The following is a 27,438-nucleotide window of genomic DNA, read 5'->3' as shown; positions in this document are numbered from 1 at the left end:
TTCAATAAAATGTATAATATGACTTAATTTATGTTAATATATGTAAAACAGGCCTTCTTTGATTATACTATCAAAAGCTGCCTGCCTACTCATTTAACTCATAACTGTCACATTAGCCTATTTTATTCACAACTCTTATCACTATATAAAATAATCTTATATACTTGTTCACTTTTTCCACCAGAAATGTAAGCTTTGTAATACATTTCCTGTCTTGTTCATGCTTCTATTCCTGCTGCTTAGGGATATAATTTTTAAAATCTTGTTTTAGGGGAAAATTATACTGCTTATTTTCTAAGGTTAGTTATTAACTATTACTCTCATTCCAATGAATATCACTTTGTGCTGCCTCATTTTTAATATTTATAAATGAAGATAGTACAACAGTCATTCTCAACCCTAAAGCAACACTAAAATTACTTGTGTAGCTTTAGAGGAAAAAAAGTTATGCATAGGCTCCAGTGTAGACCAATTAAGTCAGAATTTGGGGCGGGATCAGGGTATCAGTATTTTTTTAAAAGTTTTTGTTGAGATTCTAATGTGCAGGCAGAGCTGAGAACCAAGAAGATGAGAAGCTGACATTTAAAGTATAATCCCAATGATTCTGGTATCAAGAATACATAACAGGAAGACTATACTTTCAGGGAGCATTTCTTTTTTTTTTAATTTTTTTAATGTTTATTTGAGAGCGTGTGCACTCAAGTGGGGGAGGGGCAGAAAGAGATGGGAACAGAGGATCTGAAGCAGGCTCCGCTCTGTCAGCGGAGAGTTGAATGTGGGACTTGAACTCACCAAATATGAGATCATGACCTGAGCCACCCAGGTGCCCAGGGATCATTTCTGTAGTTCATTACTAGAGAAGTTTCTCTGAACATGTAGAGTACTTACAACCACAGGGAGGAGGTGCAGTGTCCTTTCCTGAGCATGAAGCTGGCTTTGGTGTTGCTTTTATAGCTGCTTTTTACCCTTGGTGATGGTTCTTTTCCTCCTTTGAGCGATTAAGAAGGAAGGGACATGGTCTGGGTGGTTTCTTAAAAAAAAAAAAAAAACATATTAGGGACACACTTTCTCTAGTGTAAAAAAGTATTTGCTTAGAATTAGAATATCAGTTTTGCAGACAAATCATCTTCTGCTTTAGAAATAGTAGATTGAATCAAATCATTTTTTCCTCTCAAAGTACTTCTTCCCTGAATGAGGTATTGGAGACAAAAGTTTCACCTATTTCAAGAATTTCACAAAAGGCCCCAAATTTTCTGGAAGGTTTACTTTCAGGGGAATCACTTTCTTCAGAGTTCTTAGGTTTACTAGTGCTTGATGAAAATCGCTTTGTGCTTTCACGTCATTAATTAAGGAAATAGTCATGGGCTACCTTACTGCGTCACTTTGGAAGGACTTTTCCCTTCCTTGGAGTTCTGTGATGCGTTCACCTAGAAACAGCTTCTTTGTTGTGCAAACATTCTACTGGCAAATCTTGCCAGGCTGCTACTCATCTTGTACAATTGAAGTGTCTTCTGGGAATTGAACTTAAATTCAGACTTTTCTCTTGTGTTTGATATGGTAAAAATGTATGGTTTTTACATTCTGAAGCATAGTGAAGTGTAGCATACTGTATCTTTTCTCATTTGAAGTATTGATACATCTTTTAAATGAATAGAAAAACAGAATAGTCATCTAGGAACCTCTCATCACAGAATAATTCTGTCATATTGCTCTATTTTGTGTAGTCTCCTAATACATTTTTATTATATAAGGTTAGTTTGGGAAAACAGTACTATTACCCATATGAGTTAACTTTGTATTAAGGAAATTTTTTTTTTTCTGTTGGGTTCTTTAGTTGTTCAATGTGTATTTTTTGTGCCTACTCTTGAGATGATAGAGATAAACCAGAAATAGATCCTGCTCTTAGGTACCTTTAATGTAGTAGGAGAGATAATATTTTTACATAATCCAACATTGAATGAGGTAACAGTTGAAAGGAAGGTGTAGGTCATACACTACAAGAGTTAGAGAAAGAGATTACCCTTACCTTGCAGGAATTGGGGACTGAGGTGGTATTTGAACTGATATTGAAGAATTTATATGTTCATGCTTTTGGAGGTATAGTTTGGTCCACATAATAATATAGCCTGGTTTTTAGAAGCAATATGAATGAAACTCATTAAGTAACTTTGTTTTTAATAGAGCATAATTTTCATAAAATGTAAGGAAATAAAAGTAAAGGATAGAATTCTTTAAAAAATTTTTATATTTATATTTGAGAGAGAGAGAGAGAGAGAGAGAGAGAGAGAGAGAGAGAGAGACAGTGCATGAGCAGGGGAGGAGCAAAGAGAGACATGGAACAGAATCTGAAGCAGGCTCCATGCTCTGAGCTGTCAGCACAGAGCCCGTCATGGGGCTTGAACTCATGAGCCGTGAGATCATGACCTGAGCCGAAGTCAGATGCTCAACCAACTAAGCCACCCAGGTGCCCCTAGATTTCTTACGGAGACGTTTGTCTCCACTATCATTTTTGTTCCAGAATTTAGGAGCTATTTATTCTCCCTTTTCATTCACCAAAACTTAAGTTGTTTTTCAATTCTCTTCTTTGGTTCTTAGAAAAGGAATGTAGTAATGATTGTAGGTATTAAATGATAAGAATGAGGAAAACACTAAAGTCTCATTAGAGATATTTGCACTTTATTTATTTTTTAAGATTTTATTAAGTAATCTCTACACCCAACATGGGGCTTAAACTCACAACTCTGAGATCAAGTCACGTGCTGCACCCACTGAGCCAGCCAGGTGCCTCAGAGATATTTGTACTTTAGTAATTGCCTTAAATATCAAAAGAATGAAATAATACAGGAATTTCAAAATGGATTTCAGGGTTAGTGAATAAAATCAGGCCTTCATGCTTTCTGTTCCATGTTATTCAAGTCACACATCTTGATTTTTTTTTTTTCTCTGTGAAAATGCCTTTAATCTAGGAAAGTTTAATTTCCTGGGAGATACCAACCAGCCAAAGAAACACATACCCCACTTACATGCAGCCCTCTGGCCTTCAGTTTTTCTAAATGTGGCTTTCTCCTCCCCTTCCCTCATACATCCCCTGATCTTAAAAAAGAAATCTCCTTTTCTTAATAAAGAAATCTCTTATTGTCTAATAAAATGTGAACATTAATTTGGAAGATGGCTTTCCACTCTTGCCTTTACTTTAACGTTAGAAAAGAAAGATAATATATGAAGTTGAACTGAGTAGGGAATATGGATTTAAGGCAGTACTGAAGTTCTTGGGAAATTGAATTTATGAAAATTATAATGTAAAGTTACATTCTGCTGGGGCAAAAAGAGCACTATGAGTTATCAGATGCTACGTTATGAACTCGTGTTAGACTTTTTATCTTTTGGCTGAATCCAGAGGGATATAGTTAGGGATCCTGATAGAGAAACTGAAAATGAAGGCTATTTGCAAGTCTTATTTCCATAGATATGATTCATAAGTAGCGTTTAAATATGATATGAATACATATATATACACGTTAGCAGGCTGTTTCCACCAGTTACAATTTAAACCATGATTTGATCTTTAGAAGGTAGATCTGCCTTGTCTCCAAGCAACAGGTTCAGCAGGCGTCTCCTTCTCAAGTCTGGCTAAGGTGTGTGGATCTGAAGTGGAACCTTCCTAAAGACATTGTTATTGATGCTGGGCATACCTCAGCAGCAATTCCTGACTGCTCTATGCAGACTCTCCTTGGAAGCACCTGGATCACCATTACTAGATCTGTTTCATGCTTCTTTTATCTCCAACATGTCAGGCCCTCTCCAGTTTTTAAACCACTCAGATCCAGGAAGCCTTGCTACTGGCCAAAGCAAAGAGCTCCACGAGGCTAAGCCATCAAAAGCCAAGCATCTATCAGCTCTCACATCTCAGAAAAATAGCCCAGTGGTGAGTTGTACGCTGGCATTTATTTTTTTTGCCCTGTTCTTAGAAGACAGAGGTACAACAACTCCTGCACAATTGAGGGCCAGGAGAAAGGAAAGTCCAGTTCTGTTTGCCCACCTGCCTGTGCGAGCACCGTTTTATGTCTTTGCTAGTGACTGATCTAAGATGTGAGGTCAAATGAACTCTCATTTCTTTTGATTCCCGGCTTGACTCTAGAATAAGGAACAGTGAAGCAACTAAATCTAATGGAACCTCAAAGTGGATTTTGTTTATATTTGCCTTTTTGGTGGTTCTGACATTTCACTGAGGCCCAATAATCCCAAAACAACATAAAAATAGACTCTAACGGGCCTCTGAATTAATTTCATCCAACTCTATCATTTTCCAAATTAGGAAACAGCACTAGAGAGGCCACAGTGATTTGGGGGCAGAACTAAGTAGTCTTGAGTCCTGTTACCTTTTACCATATTACCTCCATATGCACCATATTACCTCCTTGGTTTACAGCCTTGTTTTATTAGGGCTAGACCCTAATGAGAATCTTTCTGAAGGTTACATATCCTCTTGTATCAGTTGATGTCCCTTCCATTGATGTTTTTAAGATCACTAGAAAGATCCACCTTGTCCTTAGCATACAGCTCTTCGGGGATGAAGTCTGAGCTTGGGGTGAAAATGCAGACTAGCGTAGTTTATTTCCTACTCCCCATTTGGGGTTAAATGAGAATCACAAGCTTAGTTGCTTTGCTAGGAGAGGAAATGTTTTACAGTAAAAATAAGTTGTGGATGAATGGATAAAGAAATGTTACATATACATGTATATACACACGTAACCATTGCACAGATTTATATTTGACACCCCCCCCCCCCCCCCCCAGTTTGCTTCACTTCTTCTTTTAAAAGAGATTAAACTTGACTGGTAACAGTTGACGACCATTGTGTAACTTTTGATCCCATCCCCAGCTCTCGGGACGGATGATATAAAACATTTAACAAGATCAGGGGCGCCTGGGTGGCTTGGTCGGTTAAGCGTCCGACTTCGGCTCAGGTCATGATCTCATGGTCCGTGAGTTCGAGCCCCGCGTCGGGCTCTGTGCTGACAGCTCAGAGCCTGGAGCCTGTTTCGCATTCTGTGTCTCCCTCTCTCTCTGCCCCTCCCCTGTTCATGCTCTGTCTCTCTCTGTCTCAAAAATAAATAAACGTTAAAAAAAAAAAAAAATTAAAAAAAAAAATAAAATAAAATAAAATAAAAATTTAACAAGATCAGACATCAACCAGTAAGAATCTTTGCCATTCCTAGCACTGGGGCAGGCCTTGGAGTTTCTGCTGTTGAGCATTAGGTATCTTGGATACTAGACTGAAGTGGGGTGAGCACCCCCAGGGTCTGGGGTGGTGAGATATGGAGGTGTTAGGGAAGCTGCTATTTTTTTTTTTTTTTAACTATTTATTTTGAGGTGGGGGGAGGGGCAGAGATCGAGAGGGAGAGAGAAGCCTAAGCAGGCTCTGCACTGTCAGCACAGAGCCCAGTTAGGGGAAATGTGAGATCATGACCCCACCTGATACCAAGAGTTGGACACTCAGCCGACAGAGCCACTCAGGTGCCCCAGGCAGCTGCTATTACAAACCTCTGTGAAAGTGTTATTTGGCCATCTTGGGCCTTTTTTTTTTTTTTTTTTTTCATTTTGGGAGAGAACTCTTGTGAACTAAGTGTATATATAATCTTTATGTTCTTGCATATATATGAAGGCTTTTAATGTTTTGGGCATTTAAAAAATTACATAAATGGTATTCTAGACATAACTTTCTGCCATGCTATTTGCATTCAATCTTATGTTTTTGAAAGTTGTTCTTTTTGATTCACATTAGTTTAGTCTGTGAACGTTAACTGCTGCATAGAATTTCATTACAAATTAATATATCACATTTTTTATATATTTTAATTTCTGTATATATACAAGCCGCAGTTGCGTATTCTTTTACGGCATGCCTCCTTATCCATATCTTTTAAACTATGAAATAAAAAGTTTTCAAACTGTATTTGAAAGAACTATATACAAAAAATAAATTGTAGGTTGTATATTGCTTATTTTTATGAACCAAAAGCCTAACTGGAAATAATAGTTATTATTTTTATTTTTATTATTGGTGTTTTAAGTCTCAGTGATATTGCAAGGAAAAATAATGCTTATTTTTTGTACATGACTTTCTTAAATCCTGAAAGCTAACTATATTAGCTTTAGTCTTAAAAGGGAATAAAAAGACTGGGACACCTGGGTAGCTCAGTTGGTTAAGTGTCTGACTTCGGCTCAGGTCATGATTTCACGGTTTGTGAGTTGGGCCCCGCGTCGGGCTCTGTGCTGACAAGTCAGAGCCTGGAACCTGCTTCGGATTCTGTGTGTCTCTCTCTCTGCCCCTTCCCTGCTCATGCTCTGTCTCAAAAATAAAAAAGGATTAAAAAAAAAAAAAACTAAAAAAAAAAAGAGGGAATAAAAAGAAATATTCCTTGTTTTAAAAAAAATAAATCTTAGTGAGATTGAAATGTACTAGTCTACGGCCATACCACCCTGAACGCAACCGATCTCGTCTGATCTTGGAAGCTAAGCAGGGTCGGGCCTGGTTAGTACTTGGATGGGAGATTGAAATGTACTAAATAAGATAGCTAGCACATTTTAATCAGTTTACTCTTATTTTGGATCTCGGGTATGCTGTCAAGTTACTCATGTTAGTTCATGGTATATTGTCATCTTTCTGTGTAAGGTTGTGATTTACTTTTTTCCCCATAATCTCCATTTGTATCCCATTTCAATCTAATATATTTGATATATGCCTTTGAATATATATACACATCTTTTAAAAATACGTGGCTTTGCTTTGTGTATGGATTTATTTTAAAAAATACGTCATGCTTAGAAAATTACAAAATGTATACACACAGATTAGATAACGAAACAAATACCTATGAACTTACTCCCTAGTTTCACAGAACATTGCCTTATCTGCTTCCTGTGTGCCCCTTCCTAACTAAATCCCTTTCCTCCCACCTAAACCTCAAAGTAGTAGGTGTTTTGAATTTTGCATCTGTCATTCCTTGTTTCTTTTCCTAGTTAATCACCCATACATGTATCCCTAATCCATGTTTTTATCGGTTTTGAAAGTTGATTTGAATTGAATTATACTGCTTTCTTTTGCTTTGTGAGTTTGTGTTGATGCAGTTATTAATAATTACTACAGTTATTAATAATTTTGGGGTGTCTGGGTGGCTCAATCATTTGAGCACCTGACTCTTGATTTTGGCTCAGGTCATGATCCCAGGGTCATGGGATCCAGCCCTGCATCAAAGAGATTCTCTCTTGGGGCGCCTGGGTGGCGCAGTCGGTTAAGCGTCCGACTTCAGCCAGGTCACGATCTCGCGGTCCGTGAGTTTGAGCCCCGCGTCAGGCTCTGGGCTGATGGCTCGGAGCCTGGAGCCTGTTTCCGATTCTGTGTGTCCCTCTCTCTCTGCCCCTCCCCCGTTCATGCTCTGTCTCTCTCTGTCCCAAAAATAAATAAAAAATGTTGAAAAAAAAAATTTTTAAAAAAAAGAGATTCTCTCTTTCTTGGGGCACCTGGGTGGCTCCAGTCAGTTAAACATCAGACTTTATAGCTCAGGTCATGATGTCAAGGTTTGTGAATTTAAGCCCCATGTTGGGCTCTGTGCCGACAGCTCAGAACTTACTTTGTATCCTCTGTCTCCCTCTTTCTCTGCCCCTCCCCTGCTGGTTCTCTCTCTCTCTCAAAATAAATAAACTTAAAAAATTTTTTTTAACATTTATTTATTTATTTTTGAGACAGAGAGAGACAGAGCATGAACGGGGGAGGGGCAGAGAGAGAGGGAGACACAGAATTGGAAGCAGGCTCCAGGCTCTGAGCTGTCAGCCCAGAGCCCGACGCGGGGCTCGAACTCACGGACCACGAGATCGTGACCTGAGCTGAAGTCAGACGCTCAACTGACTGAGCCACCCAGGCGCCTCGAAAAATAAATAAACTTAAAAAAAAAAGATTCTCTCTTTCTCTGCCCCTCTCCCCTGTTTGTGTGTGCTCTCTCTCTCTAAAATAAAAAAAATAATAAATGAAAAATTAATTTCCATCATTATGCAGTATTTTATTGTATGAATATACCACATTATTTACCTATTAAACTCTTAGTTGTCATATGGTTTTTCAGTTTTTTGCTTCAACTAATGTCGATAATCTTTGCTTTTAACTAGAAGGATTAGTTCATTTACATTTATAGATATTACTGACTATTTGGATGTATATCTGTCATTACATTATGCATATTCTTTTTTTAATTTTTTTCAATGTTTATTTATGTTTGAGAGAGAGAGGGTGCAAGGCGGAGAGGAGCAGAGAGAGAGGCAGAGGAGCTGAAGCAGGCTCTGAGCTGTCAGCACAGAGCCCATCATGAGACACGAACTCAAGAACTATGAGATCCTGACCTGAGCTGAAGTCAGACACTTAACTGACTGAGCCACCCAGACACCCCACATTATGCATACTCTATTGTCCCATTATATTTCTGTTTCCTTTTCCTCCTCTTCTCGTGCCAAAAACTGATTATGTTTTTGTTTTGTTGTATTTATTTTTCATTCCATTTTTTCCTTTTCTACCAGTTTAAATTTTTTTTAATGTTTTTACTTATTTTTTTTTTTTAATTTTTTTTTTTCAACGCTTTTTATCTATTTTTGGGACAGAGAGAGACAGAGCATGAACGGGGGAGGGGCAGAGAGAGAGGGACACACAGAATCGGAAACAGGCTCCAGGCTCCGAGCCATCAGCCCAGAGCCTGACGCGGGGCTCGAACTCACGGACCGCGAGATCGTGACCTGGCTGAAGTCGGACGCCCAACCGACTGCGCCACCCAGGCGCCCCTGTTTTTACTTATTTTTGAGACAGAGAGAGACAGAGCATGAGCAGGAGAGAGAGAGGGAGACACAGAATCCGAAGCAGGCTCCAGGCTCTGAGCTGTCAGCACTGAGCCTGACACGGGGCTTGAACTCACGGACTGTGAGATCATGACCTGAGCTGAAGTCGGTTGCTTAACTGACTGAGCCACCCAGGCACCCCATCCTTTTCTACTAGTTTAAAAGTTATATGACTACAGTTTTAGTAGTTATATTAGCTATATTACATTATATACTTAACAGAGCTAACTGAAATCTTTGTTAACTCCTGAGAAATCTGAAGATTTTATACTGCTTTAAACTATTTTTCTCCTATCCATGTATATGCATTTTTTTGTCCTGCATTGGTTCTATTCTTTATTTTCAATCCCCTAAATCCTATTTTTAAAATTACTTAATGCTTATTTAAATATATCCACATATTTACTATTATTTTTTACTATTCTTGCTTGTATTTTAGACTTTGTAAGTTAATTTTCTATGTGAAATCTATCCTTTAGAATTTTCTTAAATGAGGGCATATTGGTAAATTCAGTTTTTGTTTCTCTAAAATGTTTTTATTCTACCCCCCTATTAAAACATAATTTCATTCAGTATAGAATTCTAGCTGCCACTTACAATATATCCTTGATTTGAAGAATTGCTACTATTTTATGCACTATTATAAAGTTTAAAAATGTTGCCACCTAAACTACCCACTATATGAAATGGCACCAACTTTAGATGCATCCCAGTTGCAGAGACTTGACAAGTTGTGTCTCTTAGAACCGGTGGAAATTTTTCTTGGCTATCATTTTGCAGTTTTCAATCTTCTGTATTATTGTTGAGAAGTCACTCACCAGTCCAACAGCTATTTCTTTGTAACTACCTGTCCTTTCTAATTATCTGCTTTTTAGATATTTCTTTGATGTTCTGCAATTTCATTATGAGTGTGTAGGTAAGGAATTCTTTTTATTTACTCTTCTTGGGATCTGCTAGACCACTTAGATTGATATCTTTCAACAATTCTGTAAAATTCTCAGACATTATGTTTTTAAATAATGCCTCTTCCTGTTCTTTAAATTATAAACTTCTTGAACTCCAAATAGACATATGATAGACCGCTTCATGTTGTTTCTGTGCCTTTGAACTCTCTTTTATATTTACCATTTATTGTCTCCTGTATGCTGTCCTCTTGTTCCTTCCTATAAATCCGTTTATTCTTCAACTAGGCCTAATCTGTTTTTTAACATGTCCATTCCATTTTTAAATTAAAATTATACTTTTAATTTCTAGAAATCTTATTTGGTTGTTTTTTCCATGACATGTATTCTTTGTGATCCTGTGACTTATTTATATTTTCCAAATTCCCTTTTCTTTCTTTCTTTCTTCCTTTCTTTCCTTCTCTCTTTCTTTTTCTCAGAGTGGTGCCCGATGTGGGGCTCAATCCCACAACCCTGGGACCATGACCTGAGCCAAAATCAAGAGCTGGATGCTCAAGTGACTTAGCTACCCAGGCAGCCCTCTTATTTTTTTTTTTTTAATTTTTTTTAACGTTTATTTATTTTTGAGACAGAGAGAGACAGAGCATGAACGGGGGAGGGTCAGAGAGAGGGAGACACAGAACCCGAAACAGGCTCCAGGCTCTGAGCTGTCAGCACAGCACCCAACGCGGGGCTCAAACTCACGGACGCGAGATCATGACCTGAGCTGAAGTCGGCCGCTCAACCGACTGAGCCACCCAGGCGCACCTCTTATTTTTTTATTAATGTTTTGTTTTGAAGTAATCTCCATACCCAACCTGGGGCTCAAACCCACAACCCCAAGATCAAGAGATGCACGCTTTACCGACTGAGCCAGCCAAATGCTCCTTTTTTATTTCTTTAAATAGTTAAACATAGTTATTTTGTATTCTCTTGTGCAATTCTGTTTCCTAGTATCTTGGTAAGCATAAAATTCTAAAACCTGGTAACTTTAGAAAAATGTATTTTGTTCTTTAGCACATTAAGCACCATGTGATAGATTTATATGTTTTTTTAGAGATTTATGTTAATACATGTTTCTTGGTTTTATTTGAGTCATATAAACTTTGTTCTTAACAAAAATTGTACTAATTACAATTACACTTTGCACACCCTTTTGACAATAGGAGGAGATACTGTCATACAGGTAAATACTCCCTAAGTTTTACCCTCCATATAGGTGTGGAAAAAACAAAATTGACACTGATTTACTAAAATCAGATTTTAAAAAATCAATTTGTATAATAATAAAATGCATAGGAATTGATTCGTAACCAAAAATAAAACAAATACATACAGGTAATTCTTTCATCAATGGCTTTCTAATAGTTCACGTCTCTATAAAGGTTTTATTGGATGTGATTTAACATTTCCCCAGATATCACATATGTGTTGTCTTGATTCCTATACTCTTAGAAATTATATTTATTTAGATAAATAATATGGGCTACTTGCTATTTTCCTGAGACCTATTGCATTTGTTATCCCAGCACCTCAAAATAAATATTTTAAAGTTGTATTCTGTTTAAAGCTACTTAATTGCATCTCTGTGAGTTCAAACATTGTTGGTTTTGATCAATAGGGTACACGTTCAGTTAATTAATTTGCAGTTTCTCTTTGTAGGCTTGTTTTGATCCACCTGTTAAAACGGTTCCCACCAAGAACCCAATGATGTACAAGAAAAGAGCAGCTGACCCAGTCTGTCCTGACCTTACTGCTTTGTTGGTGAAAAACAAGACTCTTTTAGCTGAGGTATATGGATTATCTGAAAATAAAGTGCCAAAGGAAAATGTATCCTCTGTAAAAGTAAGGAGAGAAACTTTTTTTTTTCCAGAGACAGAGAGAGAAGGGAATGCACATGGAGGCGGGGCAGAGAGAGAGGGAGAGAGAATCCCAAGCAGGCTCCGTGCTATTAGTGTGGAGCCCTAAGTGGGGCTCAGACTCATGAGCCATGAGATCGTGACCTGAGCAGAAATCAAGAGTCAGACTAAACAACTGAGCCACCCAGGTGCACCCGAGAGAGAAACATTCTGATAAGGGACTCATAACTCAGTTGTGCTTTTTTTCTAAATTTTGTACTGTCTTATTACTGAGGAACACTAATTTAGACCCAAATCTGTTTGCTTTTTTACCAGATAAATCCTTTTGAAGACGGTACATAGTTAGATACTTTTGAGTGGAACACTGAATGCTGTAGTGTTAAAATCGTGCTAGGAACTGCCATGCTCAAAACTTATGTAAAAATACTAATCAATTACATGTATTATGCGTTTTTTAATGGAAAGATTGAGTTCCTATTTAAAACAGCACCAAATGTCAAATATCCACTAGTCTTATATAATACTTGAGGAGACATCTGAGTAACATCAACAGTTGAAAAAGAAAGAAACCACATTTGTAGAAAATGCCTTGACTTTTCCCTTAACACCAGGTGATGAACTAGAGTGTAGTAATTTTTTTTTTAATATTTATTTTTAAGAGAGAGAGAGAGAGAGCGAGCATGAGTGGGGGAGGGGCAGAGAAAGAGGGAGACACAGAATCCAAAGGAGGCTCCGGCTCTGAGCTGTCAGCACAGAGCCCTACGCAGGGCTCGAACCCACGAGCTGTGAGATCATAACCTGAGCTGAAGTTGGGCGCTCAACTGACTGAGCCACCCAGGAGCCCCAAGAGTGTAGGAATTCTTTAGTTGAGCTCAAGCTCCCTCAGGCTATTTGTTGCAAGAGAGTCTCCCAGATAACCATGATTGAATCTCAAAGGCCACTATCATTGTTAAGGTACTGTGATGTGGCTGTTTATGCCTGCCCTGTCTCTATGGTTACCTTCAAGTAAAATATTCTGAATGCTTATATTGTGGGACACTGACCAGCCTTTCAAGTAAGTAGCTATATATGGCGTGTGCATGAGTTTGCTAGGGCTGCCATAAGAAAGGAGCACAGTCTAGATGGCTTAAATAATAAAAATTTTTCTCATAGTTCTGGAGGCTGGAAGTCTAAGACAAGGTATCAGCAGGATTAGTAGTACTCCTCCATCTCCTTCTTCTCCTACCAATACTGCAACTGCTACTTCTCCTCCCCCTCTTCCTCTTCCTCTCAGATTTATTGCCACATAATTGACATGTAACATTATGTAAGTTTGGGATGTACAATGTGATGTGGTTTTTTTTATAAATTTTTTAAATGTTTATTTTTGAGACAGAGAGAGACAGAGCACGAACGGGGGAGGGGCAGAGAGAGAGGGAGACACAGGATGCGAAGCAGGCTCCAGGCTCCGAGCTGTCAGCACAGAGCCCGATGCGGGGCTTGAACTCACAGACCGTGAGATCGTGACCTGACCCCAAGTCGGACGCTTAACCAACTGAGCCACCCAGGTGCCCCTGTGATGTTTTGATGTACATATATTTTGCAAAATGATGATCGCAGTAAAGTTAGTTAATACCTCTATCACTTCACATAATGACTGTGTGTGTGTGTGTGTGTGTGTGTGTGTGTGGTGAGAAGGTTCATTTCTTCTGAGGCCTCTTTTCTTGGCTTATAGATAGATAGCCATCTACTCTCTGTGTCTTTATGAGATTTTCCCTCTGTATCTGTGACCAAATTTCCTCTTCTTTTTTTTTTTTTTTATGTTTATTTTTGAGAGAGAGCATGTGCAAGTGGGGGAGGGGCAAGGGCCGGGCGGGAGCTGGGGCAGGAACAGAGGATCTGAAGCAGACTCTGTACTGACAGCAGTGAGCCCTATGTGGGGCTCAAACTCACAAACTATGAGATCATGACCTGAGCTGAAGTCAGACACTCAACCAACCGAGCCACCCAGGCGCCCCTAAACTTTCACTTCTTTCTGAGAACATCAGTCATACAGGATTATGGCCTACCCTAAAGATCTCATTTTAATTTAATTACCTCTTTAAAGATCCTGTCCTCAAATATAGTCACATTCTGAGTCACTGGGGGTTAGCACTTCAACATGTGAAATTTTGAGAAGACAAAACTCAGCCTACAACAGGGGCCTGATTCCTTGGGCCTTCTTTTCTGCTATCTCATCTGCCAATAGTCTGACTCCAGGTTTTATTGAAACATATAAATAAAGAGGGGCACCTGGGTGGCTCTGTTGGTTGTGTCCAACTCTTGATTTCGGCTCAGATCATGATCTCACGGTTGGTTCATGAGTTTGAGTTCCAATCAGGCTCTGTGCTGACAGTGCAGAGCCTGCTTGGGATTCTCTCTCTGTCTCTCTCTCTCTCTCTCTCTGTCTGTCCTTCCCCTGCTCACACTCATGCACACTCGTTCTCTCTCACAAAATAAATAAACATTAAAAAATAAATAAATAGGGGCGCCTGGGTGGCTCAGTCGGTTGAGCGGCCGACTTCGGCTCAGGTCATGATCTCGCGGTCCTTGAGTTCGAGCCCCGTGTCGGGCTCTGTGCTGACAGCTCAGAGCCTGGAGCCTGTTTCGGATTCTGTGTCTCCCTCTCTCTGACCCTCCCCTGTTCATGCTCTGTCTCTCTCTGTCTCAAAAAACAAACAAACAAACAAACAAAAAAAACGTTAAAAAATAAATAAATAAACATAGGGGTGCCTGGGTGGATCAGTCAGTTAAGTGACCAACTTTGGCTCAGGTCATGATCTCATGGTTGGTGAGTTCAAGCCCCATGTGGGGCTCTGTCTCTCTCTCTTTCTCTCTCAAAAATAAAATCTAAAAAAACATGAAAAAAATAAATATACAGGGGCGCCTGGGTGGCTCAGTCAGTTAAGTGTCCGACTTCGGCTCAGGTCATGATCTCACGGTTTGTGGGTTCAAGCCCCACATCAGGCTCTGTGCTGACAGCTCAGAGCCTGGAACCTGTTTCAGATTCTGTGTCTCCCTCTCTCTGCCCCTCCCCCACTCTCACTTTGTCTCACCCTGTCTCTCAAAAATAAATAAATATAAAAAAAATTTTTAAATAAATATACAGATATATAGATAAATATATTTCTTTTAATTCTATTTATTCTAAATTTTTCCCTCTTTTAGTATATGGAGGTGAATAGAGATTAAATTGAAGTGGTGGAGTTTATATAAATGCAATCCATTTTATGACACTGGAGAGATTTCTTAATTTGTCTTTTTTTTTTTTTCCCACAGAAAAATATAATGCCAAATCCCTGAAAACCTTAGCAGTTTTAGTATGGGTAGCATTATTGTTCTTGTCCGTAGTATAACTTACTACTAATATTTAACAAGTTAGGGGTTTTAAAAAAATTTTCTTTAGTGTTTATTTATTTATTTTTTTAATTTTTTTCAACATTTTTTATTTTATTTTTGGGACAGAGAGAGACAGAGCATGAACGGGGGAGGGGCAGAGAGAGAGGGAGACACAGAATCGGAAACAGGCTCCAGGCTCCGAGCCATCAGCCCAGAGCCTGACGCGGGGCTCGAACTCACGGATCGTGACCTGGCTGAAGTCGGACGCTTAACCGACTGCGCCACCCAGGCGCCCCAGTGTTTATTTATTTTTAAGAGAGGGACAGAACATGAGCAGGGCAGGGGCAGAGAGAGGAGACACAGAATCTGAAGCAGGCTCCAGGCTCTGAGCTGTCAGCACAGAGCCCGGCGCAGGGCTGGATCTCACAAGCTACGAAATCCTGACCTGAGCCCAAGCTGGACACTTAACCAACTGAACCATCCAGGGGTCCCTTGGGATTTTTGATAATTCAGATTTGGAGTAGATTAAGGTTTATCTATGCCTAATTCATAAAGAAGGCTTTTAAACCAAATTGTCAACAAAAGATCATAGGTTTTAAACCTTCTCTAAAGAAAATATGTAAGTTATTTTCAAGAATTTCAAAGTACTTTTTAAAAGCAATTCTCTACATGTACATAAGTCATTGGTAACTATAAGTATGTTTATTTATCAAAACACATATGAATGGCTCTACAAGATATCATTTTGACTTGGTTTTTGATAGTATATGTATTAAAAAGTATTCCATAGGGGAGCCTGGGTGGCTCGGTCGGTTAAGCGTCCGACTTCGGCTCAGGTCACGATCTCGCGGTCCGTGAGTTCGAGCCCCGCGTCGGGCTCTGTGCTGACAGCTCAGAGCCTGGGGCCTGTTTCAGATTCTGTGTCTCCCTCTCTGACCCTCCCCCGTTCATGCTCTGTCTCTCTCTGTCTCAAAAATCAATAAACGTTAAAAAAAATTTTTTTTTAAATAAAAAAAATTAAAAAAAATTTAAAAAAAGTATTCTGTATCACTTATTGGGATTTTCTGAATTTAATAAAAATTGGTGACTGTTATTGCATGGTTTCCCAGTGTTAAAGTTATTTTAATGTTTTATTTATTTATTTATTTTTGAGAGATCACAAGCAAGGGAGGGGGAGAGAGGGGGGGACAGAGGATCCAAAGCGGGCTCTGCACTGACAGCAGCAAGCCATATGTGGGGTTTGAGCTCACAAACCCATGAGGAACCTTGAGATCGTAACCTGAGCTGAAGTCAGACGCTTAACCAACTGAGCTACCCAGGTGCCCCTAAAGTTATTTAAAAAAAAGAGTCCAGTGATTTCAACAGAATATCTTCAACATGAGTCATCTTTCTCTTTTCCAATAACCTATTATTTAATTCCACAGGAACACAATTGTCTTGATAAGCCAGTTTATTCTCTTCACTGCATGCATTTAAATTTTTTTTGTTATAATCAACTTCATTTCTTTGTGGGACATTATCATGTGTTTCTGCCCAATAATGGAGACACAGGTGCAAGAAGGGCTATATTTAGGAAAAGCCAGATATAGAAGTGATGAATATTAAAGTATTCAGTTGATGATTGTATTGTCTAATTTAGGCATTGTGATATTGAACTAAAACTCTTGCATAGTCAGGTACACTGCTGTAGTAATAAACAGGAGTTAAAGAACTTGTTAAAAAATGTTACTAATATGTATAATAAGGCCTGGTGTCCTAAAATAAATTTAGTGTGTTTTGCCAGTATTTTTAGTTTGATTTTTCATAGAAATTTTTATTTGTGAGGGCAATATGACTGTGTTCATGCAGATAAGATGCTTTTCTTCCTTTAGCTTGGTAATAAGGCAAATAGGAGAAACCTGGTGGATTCAGCTAGTTCTGGAGGGGGTGAATGGAGGCAATGTAAATTTTCCTGCTAAGGAAAAATATGTCAGAACCCATTATTATTAATTTTAAAATTGAAAATTTTATTGAGATAATTGAAGAATCACTTGCAGTTTTTTTTTTAATTTTTTTTAACATTTATTTATTTTTGAGACAGAGAGAGACAGAGCATGAATGGGGGAGGGGCAGAGAGAGAGGGAGACACAGAATCAGAAGCAGGCTCCAGGCTCTGAGCCATCAGCCCAGAGCCCAACGCGGGGCTCGAACTCACGGACCGTGAGATCGTGACCTGAGCTGAAGTCGGATGCTCAACTGACTGAACCACCCAGGCGCCCCTATAATGTTACATCTAATATCCCCTTTTCCCTCCTCTCTTACTAGTTCATAAGGATCTTATACAGCCTATTAAGAAATTTGAACAAATTAGGTTAAATCAAAAGTTAATTGACCCCTGGGGCACCTGGGTGGCTCTGTCAGTTAAGCATCTGACTTGATTTCAGCTCAGGTCATGATCTCACTGTTGGTGGGATCCAGCCCTGCATGAGGCTCAGCACTGACAGTGAGGAGCCTGCTTGGGCTTCCCTCTCTTGCTCTCTCTCTACCCCTCCCCCCACTCATGTGAGCTCTCTCTATATATATTAAAATAAACATTGAAAAAAAAGTTAACTGACCCCTGAATATTAGCAGTACCTCAATTTTCTCCATCTAGTGAACTTTCTTCACTTATCAGATAGAAGAGCAGAGGTTTAAAAAATGATACCAAGGGGCACCCGAATGACCAGTCAGTTGAGCAGCTGACTCTCAGTTTTGATCTCAGGGTCATGGGATCAAGTCCTGTATCAGGCTTCCCCCTGAATGTGGATCCTGCTTAAGATTCTCTCTCTCTCTCTCTCTCTCTCCATCTGCCTCCTCCCCCACTTGCTCTCCATTCTAAAATTTAAAATTTTTAATTTTATTTTATTATTTAAAAATTTTTTAATGTTTATTTATTTTTGAGACAGAGGGAGAGACAGACAGAGTGCAAGCAGGGGAGCGGCAGAGAGAGAGGGAGACAGAATCCCAAGCAGGCTCCAGGCTCTGAGCTGTCAGCACTGGGTCTGACACGGGGCTCAAATGCACAAACCACGAGATCATGACCTGAGCCAAAGTCAGATGCTCAACCGACTGAGCCACCCTGGCGCCCCTAAAATAAAAAAAAATTTTTTAATGCTACCAAAAGATAAATAAGTCACCTGACAGCAGCCATGCACTCTGCCTCTCCAATCTCTTTTTGGTCTTTCTCAGCAGTTTGTGGCTGTCTTCTGTTGCTTCCTCTCTCGCAAGCCATCACTCTTGCTTCTCTTTATAACTTTATGATCTTTTCTTTCCTTTATTTGCTTTAAAATAATATATAGTCAGTATAAGCCTCATTCTTTCTCCTGACTCTCCTATCCAACCATTTCACTGATGAGCACAGATAAGGCCAGGAAACAAGTGGTGTAAACATAGCTTTTAAGGAGAGAGGCCTCTGAACATACTCCCCTTCACAACCAACATAAAGTAACACATCTACGGCCAAAGCATTAAGTATTTCTTTTCTGCTAGGCATCATAGAATTCATTATTGGTGTGATTTACTCTCACAACAAAATTTGAACAACTTTAATGTTGATGAGAATAAAATCGCTTATTCTAAACCCTATGTGTCATTTTAATGGTTTTTGTTGTTGTTGTGGTTGTTGTTGTTTAATTATGCTGCTTCAGGAGTCCCTGGGTGGCTCAGTCGGTTAAGGGTCTGACTCTTGAATTAAAGGCTCAGGTCATGATCTCAATGTTCATGGGATCGAGCCCCACGTGGGCTCTGTGCTGACAGCAGCACAGAGACTGCTTGGGATCCTCTCACTCCCTCTCTCTCTCTCTCTCAAAATAAATAAATAAATGTTTAAAAAAATTATACTCTTCAGGGGCGCCTGGGTGGCTCAGTCAGTTGAGAGTCCAACTCTTTTTTTTTTTTTTATTGAAAGTCCAACTCTTGATTTTGGCTCAGGTCATGATCTCAGGCTCATGGGATCTGTGCTGTTACTGCAGACCCTGCTTGGGATTCTTTCTCTCCCTCTCTCTCTCTGCCCCTCCCCAACTCTTGCTTTCTGTTTCAAAATAAATAAGTAAACTTTAAAAAAAAATGAGTGTAACACTGGAATATACTGTTAGGAGATTTGAGAATCTTCATTTTATTGTATAATAAGTTATGACTGAAATATCCATAATGATTTAAAGTCATGAATTTTTCTAAAACCAACATTATGATTTTAAGTAACATTTTCCCTTTCTGAATAGCTAAGAAACCTTCAAAACAAGCTCTTCATAAAAGAAACTTCATTGCAAGAGATGAAGAGTGAGCTAGAAAGTTACAAACGAAATAACGTGCATCAGTCTTCCCAGATAATGTCCCTGAAAGAGGATATCAAGGACCTAGAGGAACTTACCGCTTCTCTAACCAGAATTAAATCTTTGAAAAACACCAATATTCAGAATCTTGAAAGAGGCAACTGGGATCTAACTGAAAAAATTATAGAACTGGAAAACAATCTAAGGTAGGAAATGTTCTAGTTTGTTTTCAAACATCTCATTTGTCATAAGTTTGCAAATAGTATATAAACTCCATATTCCTGATGGATCACAGAATTTAAAACTAGTAGAATTTCATGTAATACCTGACTCAAAATTATTATGTTTAAAAAAAGACGTTTTTTTTTAGGGGCGCCTGGGTGGCTCAGTCAGTTGGGCAGCCGACTTCAGCTCAGGTCATGATCTCACAGTCCGTGGGTTTGAGCCCCGCGTCGGGCTCTGTGCTGACTGCTCAGAGCCTGGAGCCTTTTTAAAAAAAATAATAATAATAAATAAATAAATAAAAAATAAAAAAATAAAAAAAGACATTTTTAAAATATTTATTTTTGAGAGGGAGAGAGAAGGAGTGAGAGAGAGACAACACAAGAAGGGGAGGGGCAGACAGAGAGGGAGACACAGAATCTGAAGCATGCTCCAGGCTCTGAGCTCAGAGTGTGATACAGGACTTGAACTCATAAACCATGAGATCATGACCTGGTTGGACGCTTAACCAACTGAGCCACCCAGGTGCCCCTAAAAAAGATGTTTTTATAGAGATGTAATTCACATACCATTAAAATTCACCCTTTTAGTCAATTGTACTTCAATAAAAAAAGAAAAAAATGCACCCCTTTAAAGTATGCAATTCAGTAGTTTTTTTTTTTTTTTTTTAATGTTTATTCATTTTTGAGAGACAGAGAGACAGAGCATGAGCAGGGAAGGGGCAGAGAGAGGGAGACACAGAATCCGAGGCAGGCTCCAGGCTCTGAGCCGCCAGCACAGAGCCCGACGTGGGGCTCGAACCCATAAACTGCAAGATCATGACCTGACCCGAAGTCGGTTGTTCAACTGACTGAGCCACCCAGGTGCCCCAGTAGTTTTTAATATATTCACAAGATTGTGCGATCATTACCACTAATTCCAGAACATTTTTAATCACCCCTCAAAGAAACCCCATGCCTATTTTCAGTTACTCCCCATTCTGACAACCACCAGTCTACATTCTTTCTCTATGGACTTGCTTTTTCTGGACATTTTCCATGAATGCAGTCATACAATATATGGCCTGTGTCTCACATCACTTAGCACAATGTTTTTAAGGTTAATCCATGTTGAACCATGAATCAGCATACTTCACTCTTTTTTATGGCTGAATAATATTTTATTGTATGAATATACCACAGTTTGTTTATGCATTCATCCGTTGATGGACATTGGCTTGTTTCCTTTGTTGGGGGTGACTTTATGCATAACGCTCCTGTGACCATTCTCGTGTGAGTTTTACATGACTGTATGCTTCATTCCTGTTAGGTATATGCCTTGGGAGTAGAATGGCTGAGTCATAAAGTAACTCTGTTTACTTTTGAGGCACTTCCAGACTATTTTCCAAGGCAGTTACACGTTTTACATTCCCACCAGCAATGTTTGAGGATTCCGGTTACTCCACATCCTCACCAACATCTGTTATTGTTCGTCTTTTCTATGATAGCCGTTCTAGTGGATAGGAAGTCGTATCTTACTGTGATTTTTTTTTTTTTAATTTTTTTTTTCAACGTTTTTAATTTATTTTTGGGACAGAGAGAGACAGAGCATGAACGGGGAAGGGGCAGAGAGAGAGGGAGACACAGAATCAGAAACAGGCTCCAGGCTCCGAGCCAGCAGCCCAGAGCCTGACGCGGGGCTCGAACTCACGGACCGCGAGATCGTGACCTGGCTGAAGTCGGACGCTTAACCGACTGCGCCACCCAGGCGCCCCTCTTACTGTGATTTTAATTTGCATTTCTGTAAGGCTAAAGATGTTGAGCATCTTTTCATGTGCCTATTGGCCATTTGTGTATCTTCTTTATAGAAATATCTATTCACATCCTTTGCCCAATTTTCAATTGGGTTATTTGTCTTTTTATTTTTGAGGTGTGTTTTTTATGTGTTCTGGACACTGGACCCTTATCAGACATATGACGGGCAGGTATTTTCTCCCATCTGTGGGTTGTCTTTTCACTTTTTTTTTTTTCTCTAAGTAATCTCTATACTCTATGTGGGGCTTGAACTCCTAACCCCGAGATCAGGAGTCGCATGTCCCTCTGAGCCTGGCTCAGTCTTTTCATGTTCTTAATGGTGTCCTTTGGAGCACAAAGTATTTTAATTTGGATGGAAGTTTATTTTTTGTCACTTGAGACTTGGTGTCATATCTAAGAAACCATTGCCTAATCCAGGGTCACAAAGATTGACGCATATATTTTCTTTTTAAGATGTATAGTCTTAACACTTAAATTTATATCTCTGAAAATTTTTGACTAATTTTTGTATATGATGTGAGTTAGGGGTTAGGAGTTCAAATTCATTCTTTTTCATGTGAAGATCCACTATTCAAGGTCTTTTGTGATTCCATACAAACTTTACTATTATTTGCTCAAGTCCTGTGAAAAATGCCATTGGTATTTTGATAGGGATTGCATTAAATGTATAGATTGCTTTGGATAGTATAGGCATTTTAACAATATTAATTCTTCCAATCCATGAGCATGGAATATCGTCCCATTTGTGTCATCTTCAATTTCTTTTTGTCAATGTTTTACAGTGTTCAGAGTACAGATTTTTCACCTCCTTGGCTAAGTTTATTCCTGGATATTTTGTTCTTTTTGGTATAATTATAAATGGGATTATTTTCTTAATTTCTCTATCTGCTACTTTATTAGTGTATAGAAATGCAATCGACTTATGTGTATTAATTTTGTATCCTGCAACTTTACTGACTTTATTTTTTATTTCTAATAGTTTATTGTTGGAGTCTTTAAGGTTTTATATATATAGTATCATGTTATCTGCAAATAGTGACAGTTTAACTTTTTCCTTACTAATTTGGATGCCTTTTCTTTCTTTCTCTTTCTTTCTTTCTTTCTTTCTTTCTTTCTTTCTTTCTTTCTTTCTTTCTTTCTTTCTTTCTTTCTTTTTCTTTCTTTTGTCTGATTGCTGTTGGTAGAGCCTCTAGCACTATGTTGAATAAAAGTGGTGAGAATAGACCTCCTTGTCTTGCTCCTGATCTTAGAGGAAAAGCTCGCTTTTTTTTTTTTTTTTTTTACCATTGAGTCGGATGTTAGCTGTGGTTTTTTCTTTCTTTTTTTTTTTTTATATGGCCTTTATTATGCTGAGGTGTGTTCCCTCTAAACCCACTTTATTGAGAGCTTTTTTTTTTTTTTTTTAATTTTTTTTTTCAACGTTTTTATTTATTTTTGGGACAGAGAGAGACAGAGCATGAACGGGGGAGGGGCAGAGAGAGAGGGAGACACAGAATCGGAAACAGGCTCCAGGCTCCGAGCCATCAGCCCAGAGCCTGACGCGGGGCTCGAACTCACAGACCGCGAGATCGTGACCTGGCTGAAGTCGGACGCTTAACCGACTGCGCCACCCAGGCGCCCCTATTGAGAGCTTTTATCATGAATGAGTATTGGATTTTATCAGATGCTTTTCTTTCATCCATTGAGATGATCATATGGTTTTAATCCTTCATTTTGTTGATGTGGTTTATCACATTGATTCATGAATGTGAACCATCCTTGCACCCCCAGAATAAATCCCACTTGATCATGGTGGATGACCCTTTGAATGTATTTTTTTTTAATTTTTTTAATTTTTATTTATTTCTGAGATGCAGAGAGACAGAGCATGAGTGGGGGAGGGGCAGAGAGAGAGGGAGACACAGAATCAGAAGCAGGCTCCAGGCTCTGAGCTGTCAGCACAGAGCCCGACGCAGGGCTTGAACTCATAAACCGTGAGATCATGAACCGAGCGGAAGTTGGTCGCTCAACTGACTGAGCCACCCAGGCGCCCCTCAATGTATTTTTTTAATCTTACTTTTGAGAATGAGAGAGAGAGTGAGGGAGAGAGAGAGAGAGAGAGAGAGAGAGAATGGGTGAGGGACACAGAGGTGAAGAGAGAATCTTAAACAAGCTCCTTGCTCAGCGTGGAGCCTGACACAGCTCTTGATCCCACAAACCCATGATCCGCAATCAGGATCATGACTTGAACCGAAATCAAGAGTTGTATGCTCAACCAACTGAGCCACACAGGCTCCCCTCAATGTATTTTTGAATGCAATTTGCTCCTATTTGGGGGGAATTTTTGCATCTATGTTCATCAGGGATATTAGCCTATTTTTATGTAGTGTCTTTGTCTGATTTTGGTATCAGGACTCATATTTGGAAGCTTTCCTCCCTCTTCTGTTTTTTGGAATATTTTGAGGAGAATAGACATTAACTCTTCTTTAAATGTTTAGTAGAATTCACCTGTGAATCTATCTGGTCCTAGACTTTTGTTTGTTCAGAGATTTTTAAAATTTTGTTATTACTGATTAAATTTTGTTACTAGTAATCTGTTCAGATTTTCTATTTCTTCCTGATTCAGTTTTGGAAAATTATATGTTTCTAGGAATTGATACATTTCTTCTAGGTTGTCCAATTTTTTGGCATATGATTTTTTGAGTAGTCTCCTATAATCCTTTTTATTTTTGTCATGTCTATTGTTTCTTCTCCTCTTTCATTTCTGATTTATTTGTTTGTGTCTTCTCTCTTTTTTTCTTGATGAGTCCAGTTAAAGGTTTATCAATGTTTTATTTATCTTTTCAAAGTAATAGTTCTCGGTTTCACTGATCCTTTCTTTTTTCTTTCTTTCTCTCTTTCTTTTTTGTCTCTATTTCATTTATTTCTATTTCAATCTTTGTTATTTCCTTCCTTCTACTAAACTTGGACTTTGTTCTTCTTTTTCTAGTTCCTTTAGGTATAAGATTAGGTTGTTTATTTGAGATTTGTGTTTGTGTGTTTCTTGAGGTGGACCTGTACTGCTGTAAATTTCTGTCTTAAAACTGCTTTCATTGTGTCCTCAAAATTTTGGACCATAGTGTTTTCATTTTCATTTGTCTCCACGTATTTTTTTATTTCCTCTTTGATTTTTTTAAATTGACCTATTGACTGTTTAGCAGCGTGTTGTTTAGCCTCCATTTGTGTTTTTTTCTAGTACATTCTTATGATTCTTTTAATTTCATACCATTGTGGTCAGGAAAGATGCATGATATGATTTCAATCTTCTTAAATTTATTGAGACATGCCTTGTGGCCTAATGTGTGATCTATCCTGGAGAATGTTCCATAGGCTCTTGAAAGGAATGCATAGTGTTGTTTTGGATAGAATGTTCTGTATATATCTGTTAAGTCCATCTGGTCTAATATGTAATTCAAAGACACTGTTTCCTTATTGATTTTTATGCCTGGATGATCTATCCATTGATGTGAGTGAGGTGTTAAAGTTCTCTACTGTTATTGTACTACTGTTAATTTCTCCCTTTATGTCTGCTAATGTTTTCTTTATGTATTTAAGCTCCAATTTTGGGTGTATAGATATTTACAGTCATTATATACTCTTGGTGGATTGACCACTTTATCTTTATGTAATGCCCTTCTTTATCTCTACTTACAATCTTTGTTTTAAAGTCTATTTTGTCTGTTATAACTATTGCTATCCTGGCTTTTTTTCTTCTCTCATTTCTATTTGCATGGTGTATCTTTCTCTATCCTTTCACTTTCAGTCTGTGTAAGCCTTTAAGTCTGAAGTGAGTCCCTTGTAGGCAGCATATAGATAGCTCTTTTTTTTTTTTTCCAACGTTTTTTTTTTTTTTTTTTTTTTTTTTTTAATTTATTTTTGGGACAGAGAGAGACAGAGCATGAACGGGGGAGGGGCAGAGACAGAGGGAGACACAGAATCGGAAACAGGCTCCAGGCTCCGAGCCATCAGCCCAGAGCCTGACGCGGGGCTCGAACTCACGGACCGTGAGATCGTGACCTGGCTGAAGTCGGACGCTTAACCGACTGCGCCACCCAGGCGCCCCACTCTTTTTTTTTTATTTTTTTTTTATTTTTGGGACAGAGAGAGACAGAGCATGAACGGGGGAGGGGCAGAGAGAGAGGGAGACACAGAATCGGAAACAGGCTCCAGGCTCCGAGCCATCAGCCCAGAGCCTGACGCGGGGCTCGAACTCACGGACCGCGAGATCGTGACCTGGCTGAAGTCGGACGCTCAACCGACTACGCCACCCAGGCGCCCCTCTTTTTTTTTTTTTTTAATCTAGCTGCCAACCTTTGTCTTTGGATTTGAAAACTTAGACCATTTACATTGAAAGTAATTATTGATAAGTATGTACTTACTTTCATTTTGTTGTTTTCTGGTTATTTTTGTAGTTATTCTGTCTCTTCCTCTCAAACTGTCTTTCCCTGTGATTGATGACTCTCTGTAGTGTTATGCCTGAATTCTTTTTCTCTATTTTTTGTGTATTCATCATAGGTTTTGAGTTTGTGGTTACCTTGAGGTTCATATATAGGACCCTAAGTTTTTAGCAGTTTATAGTAAATTGATTGAAATTTGAACACATTCTAAAAGAACTTCTTTTTTACTCTCCTCCACATCTTATGTATATGCTGTCATATATTTTGTATCTTCTTATTCATAATTGTCTTACTTCTAATTATAACCTTTTTTTTCCTACTTAACAAAGCCCCTTTAACATTTATTGTAAGCTGGTTTGGTGGTGATAAACTTTAACTATTGTTTGTCTGGGTAACTCTTTTTTTTTTAAGTTTATTTATTTGGGGGAGAGGGGAAGGAAGATCAGAAAGAGAGAGAGAGAGAGAGAGAGAGAGAGAGAGAATCCCAAGCAGGCTCCACACTGTTAGCTCAGAGCCTGATGTGGGGCTCGATCTCACAAACCATGAGACCATGACCTGAGCCAAAATCAGGAGTCAGATACTAACTGACTATGCCACCCAGGCACCCTGTTTAGGAAATTCTTTATCTCTTCTTCAATTCTGAATGATAACCTTGACAGGTAGCATATTCTTGGTTGTAGGTTTTTTTCCTTTCAGCTCTTTGAATATATGCCACTTCTTTCTGGCCTGCAAAGTTTTTGTTGCAGAATCAGCTGATAGCCTATGGGGTTTCCCTTGTATGTAACTAGTTGCTTCTCTCTTGCTGCTTTTAAAGTCTCTCTTTATCTTTAACCTTTGACATTTAATTATTTTATTATGTGTTGGTGATATGGACCTCCTTAAGTCATCTTGTTTGGAGCTCTCTGTGATTCCTGAATCTGGATGTTTGTTTCCTTTCTCCAGTTAAGGAATTTTTCAGCTATTATTTCTTCAAATAAAATTTTTTCCCCTTTCTTCTTCTGAGACCCCTATTATGTGAATGTTTGCTTGCTTGATGTTATTCAAGAGATCCCTTAACCTATCCTCTTTTTGTTTTAAGTTTATTTTACTTATTTTGAGAGAGAGAGAGAGTGAGCAGGGGAGGGGCAGAGAGAGAGGGGTGGGGGAGAAAGAGGATCCCAAGCGGGCTGTCAGCACAGAGCCTGACATGGGGCTCAAATTCATGAACTGTGAGATCATGACCTGATCCAAAATCCAGAGTCAGTTGCTTAACTGACTGAGTTACCCAGGTACCCTATCCTCTTTTAAAATAGATTATTTTTTCTTTTGGCTGTTCAGCTAGGGTGATTTCCATTACCCTATCTTTCAGATTGCTGATATATTCTTCTGTATTCTCTAATCTACTGTTGATTGCCTTCTAATGTATTTTTCATTTTAGTTATTGTATTCTTCAAATCTGATTGGTTCTCTTTATGTTTTCTATCTCTTTATTGAAGTTCTCACTGAGTCTACTCTTCTTTCCAGTCTGGTGAGCATCTTTATGATAATTACTTTAGCTCTGTAGCAGACATATTGCTTATCTCCATTTCATTTAGTTCTTTTTCTGGGGTTTTGTCTTGTTCATTTATTCAGAGCATATTCCTCGGTTTCCTCATTTTGCTGGATTGTCTGTGTTTGTTTCTATGAATTAGATGGAACAG

The 27,438-nt window shown here is 38.7% G+C and overlaps 1 protein-coding gene and 1 non-coding gene across 7 annotated transcripts in view; both read left to right on the top strand.

The window, feature by feature from the left end:
• Window positions 1-27,438, top strand: part of LOC131517343 (coiled-coil domain-containing protein 170-like) — a 51,799-nt gene that overhangs the window by 4,959 nt on the left and 19,402 nt on the right. The window contains exons 1-4 of one of the 6 annotated variants that reach the window (XM_058739301.1): window positions 1,076-1,557; window positions 3,570-3,925; window positions 11,487-11,669; window positions 19,279-19,535. In XM_058739301.1, coding sequence (XP_058595284.1) covers window positions 3,680-3,925; window positions 11,487-11,669; window positions 19,279-19,535 — 686 coding nt within the window. In that variant the 5' untranslated portion in view covers window positions 1,076-1,557; window positions 3,570-3,679. Of the gene's footprint in view, window positions 1-1,075; window positions 1,566-3,569; window positions 3,926-10,872; window positions 11,011-11,486; window positions 11,670-19,278; window positions 19,536-27,438 lie in introns of those variants that run through there. The other 5 variants (XM_058739302.1, XM_058739305.1, XM_058739306.1 and 2 more) reach the window with 5 other exon arrangements.
• Window positions 822-1,028, top strand: LOC131518567 (small nucleolar RNA U3). Its single transcript, XR_009265213.1, has one exon. It is a non-coding gene; the product is annotated as a small nucleolar RNA U3 (small nucleolar RNA).

This window comes from Neofelis nebulosa, chromosome 7 (genome assembly GCF_028018385.1).
Source record: "Neofelis nebulosa isolate mNeoNeb1 chromosome 7, mNeoNeb1.pri, whole genome shotgun sequence".
Lineage (NCBI taxonomy): Eukaryota > Metazoa > Chordata > Mammalia > Carnivora > Felidae > Neofelis > Neofelis nebulosa.
Note: the sequence above shows the minus strand (reverse complement) of the source record. Positions and strands in the feature narration are given on the sequence as shown.